Source organism: Phaseolus vulgaris, chromosome 10 (assembly GCF_051622355.1).
Source record: "Phaseolus vulgaris cultivar YP4 chromosome 10, ASM5162235v1, whole genome shotgun sequence".
Lineage (NCBI taxonomy): Eukaryota > Viridiplantae > Streptophyta > Magnoliopsida > Fabales > Fabaceae > Phaseolus > Phaseolus vulgaris.
This window is the reverse complement of record NC_143507.1, coordinates 16,536,632-16,538,639: the sequence shown is the minus strand read 5'-3', so window position 1 is coordinate 16,538,639 and position 2,008 is coordinate 16,536,632. Positions and strand designations below refer to the sequence as shown.

General features: G+C 33.4%; 1 protein-coding gene across 1 annotated transcript; it reads left to right on the top strand.

The window, feature by feature from the left end:
- The first annotated feature begins 513 nt into the window (after positions 1 to 513).
- Positions 514 to 1,626, top strand: GEA6 (Stress induced protein). Its single transcript, XM_068623542.2, has 2 exons — positions 514 to 759; positions 1,155 to 1,626. Exons 1-2 carry the CDS (start codon positions 642 to 644, stop codon positions 1,334 to 1,336), a joined length of 300 nt encoding a protein of 99 aa, XP_068479643.1. The 5' UTR covers positions 514 to 641; the 3' UTR covers positions 1,337 to 1,626.
- The last annotated feature ends 382 nt before the right edge of the window (positions 1,627 to 2,008 follow it).

Here is a 2,008-nt window from a genome sequence, read left to right as displayed (position 1 = left end):
CTACTAGATTTGTAACGAGTAATCTCCATAATATTAATAGTTTTATCATTCCAACTAAGTTTTCTTTCCTTCATCAACATAAACAAATTGTTGGTATATATGGTCTAAAACTATTATCACATGTTTATAATTTTCACTAAATATAACTTCATTTCCTAAGTACACAACTTAACTACATGTTAATAATTCTGGAAAATCGAAACGTACGTAGGAACTAACTGCAAGATCAGGAACAACCAAAAACGAAAACTGGTTGAATTTGGCATAGCAGCTGCATTGCATGGGAGCTAAAGAAACGCTAGAAACAACCAAGCTGAGAAACAAAAGCTAGAGTTTCACTATTTAATACGTGTCATTTGAGGAGTTACGTACGCATGCATGTCTTCTTTCTCCTTCAGCCACGTGTGTGTCGCACGTGTCAATGCATGGCCACACCTTCTTTTCCATTTTAACCTGTTGTCACCTTCTGGTTTTTCCCTCTAATAAAAATGCATGGACATGTGCTACGAAGCATTAACTCTGCTCCCTATAAAACCCTCAACCTTCTCTTTTCTTGTCACATAGCTTCCAAAACAAACCTAGTTAACGTTAGAATCGCGTAGCCATCAAAAGGGTAGTGAGAATCTGCAAGAGTGAAAAACATGGCAAATCGTCAACAGAACAAACAAGAGCTTGATGAGAGAGCAAGGCAGGGAGAGACTGTTGTTCCCGGTGGCACTGGTGGCAAGAGCGTTGAGGCTCAGCAACACCTTGCTGAAGGTTTATAATCAATTCATAGAGACATTATATATTTTTCATCTTTTTCATACATGTTTTATATTTGTGTTACGTGCATTATAAAAAAAAACATCATATTCATCACAAGTTCACAACCACTAACGCTACATATCATTCTTTTTTATCTTATTTCAAATCATTCCTTACATTTTCCTCATCACCTTTTTCATTCTTTAATTTTTCTTTTTATTCATTTCAAATTTATTACGTTTTTCATTCATTAATTTTCTTCTTGTACTTGTGTTTCTTTTTCATGTTATTTCCACCTAGAGTGTCAATTGTTATTGGTGAAGTTTTTGTGTTTCTTAGATATATTGCCTAACAAAATTTGACTTTGGATTTGGGGTTTGATAATTTTTATGAATATTATATGAAAGGAAGGAGCAAGGGAGGGCAAACAAGGAAGGAACAACTAGGGACAGAAGGGTACCAAGAAATGGGACGCAAGGGTGGGTTGAGCACCATGGATAAATCAGGAGAAGAACGTGCTAAAGAGGAAGGCATTGAAATTGATGAATCCAAGTTCAGGGCTTCTGCCAATAAGAACAACAACATGTAACACTCACTAGCTTCGAATGTGTTCTTATGCTAGCTTCAATGTGAGTTTCGAGTCTTTAAGTGTTATAGGTAGTAGTAGGTCTAGGTGTCATGTGTGTCGTGAAATAATTAGCTAGCATGTATGATGTTAAGTGTTTTAGGTTGTTTTAGGTTTTATTGCACTATGTTACTCTTTTCGGGTGTAAGTGATGAGTGAGGCATAGCTCTATTAACGGGTATGTGCCTCCGTTTCACAAATGTGTATGTGTTGACTAAGTTCAATAGAATATATTAAGAAAAAGGTCATTGCTATTGTCTGATCACTTTAGAAACTAACTAAACTTTTAGAAATGACAATTCATAATAAAATATTAACCCAATTTAAATTTCTAAACTGTAAGATTTGTAATTGATTTTTATGAGAACAAAATTTGTAATGGTTAAATATATTCCACATGGTTTTGTTGTACTTCAATTATAGGAATTCGTACATATTTAGGGGAACTTTTTTATTGATAAAATCCATTCCTAACTGTTAATTGCAAATTTTCCAGGACTTATATGTTTAAGAAATTATATTAAAATGATTTTCTAAAAGTAAATCAATAATATGGGAGTCCATAAATTTGAATGTTTTTATCAGATATAGTTTCCTATAATTTCATGTTTTAATGAATAATCTTGGTTATATAGA

What these genes read in the sequence shown, in the direction of transcription:
- GEA6 (XM_068623542.2), top strand. Translation starts at nt 642, where the DNA reads ATGGCAAATCGTCAACAGAACAAACAAGAGCTTGATGAGAGAGCAAGG. An exon ending in TCAGCAACACCTTGCTGAAG is followed by an intron (nt 760 to 1,154) that starts GTTTATAATCAA and finishes ATTATATGAAAG; the next exon opens with GAAGGAGCAAGGGAGGGCAA.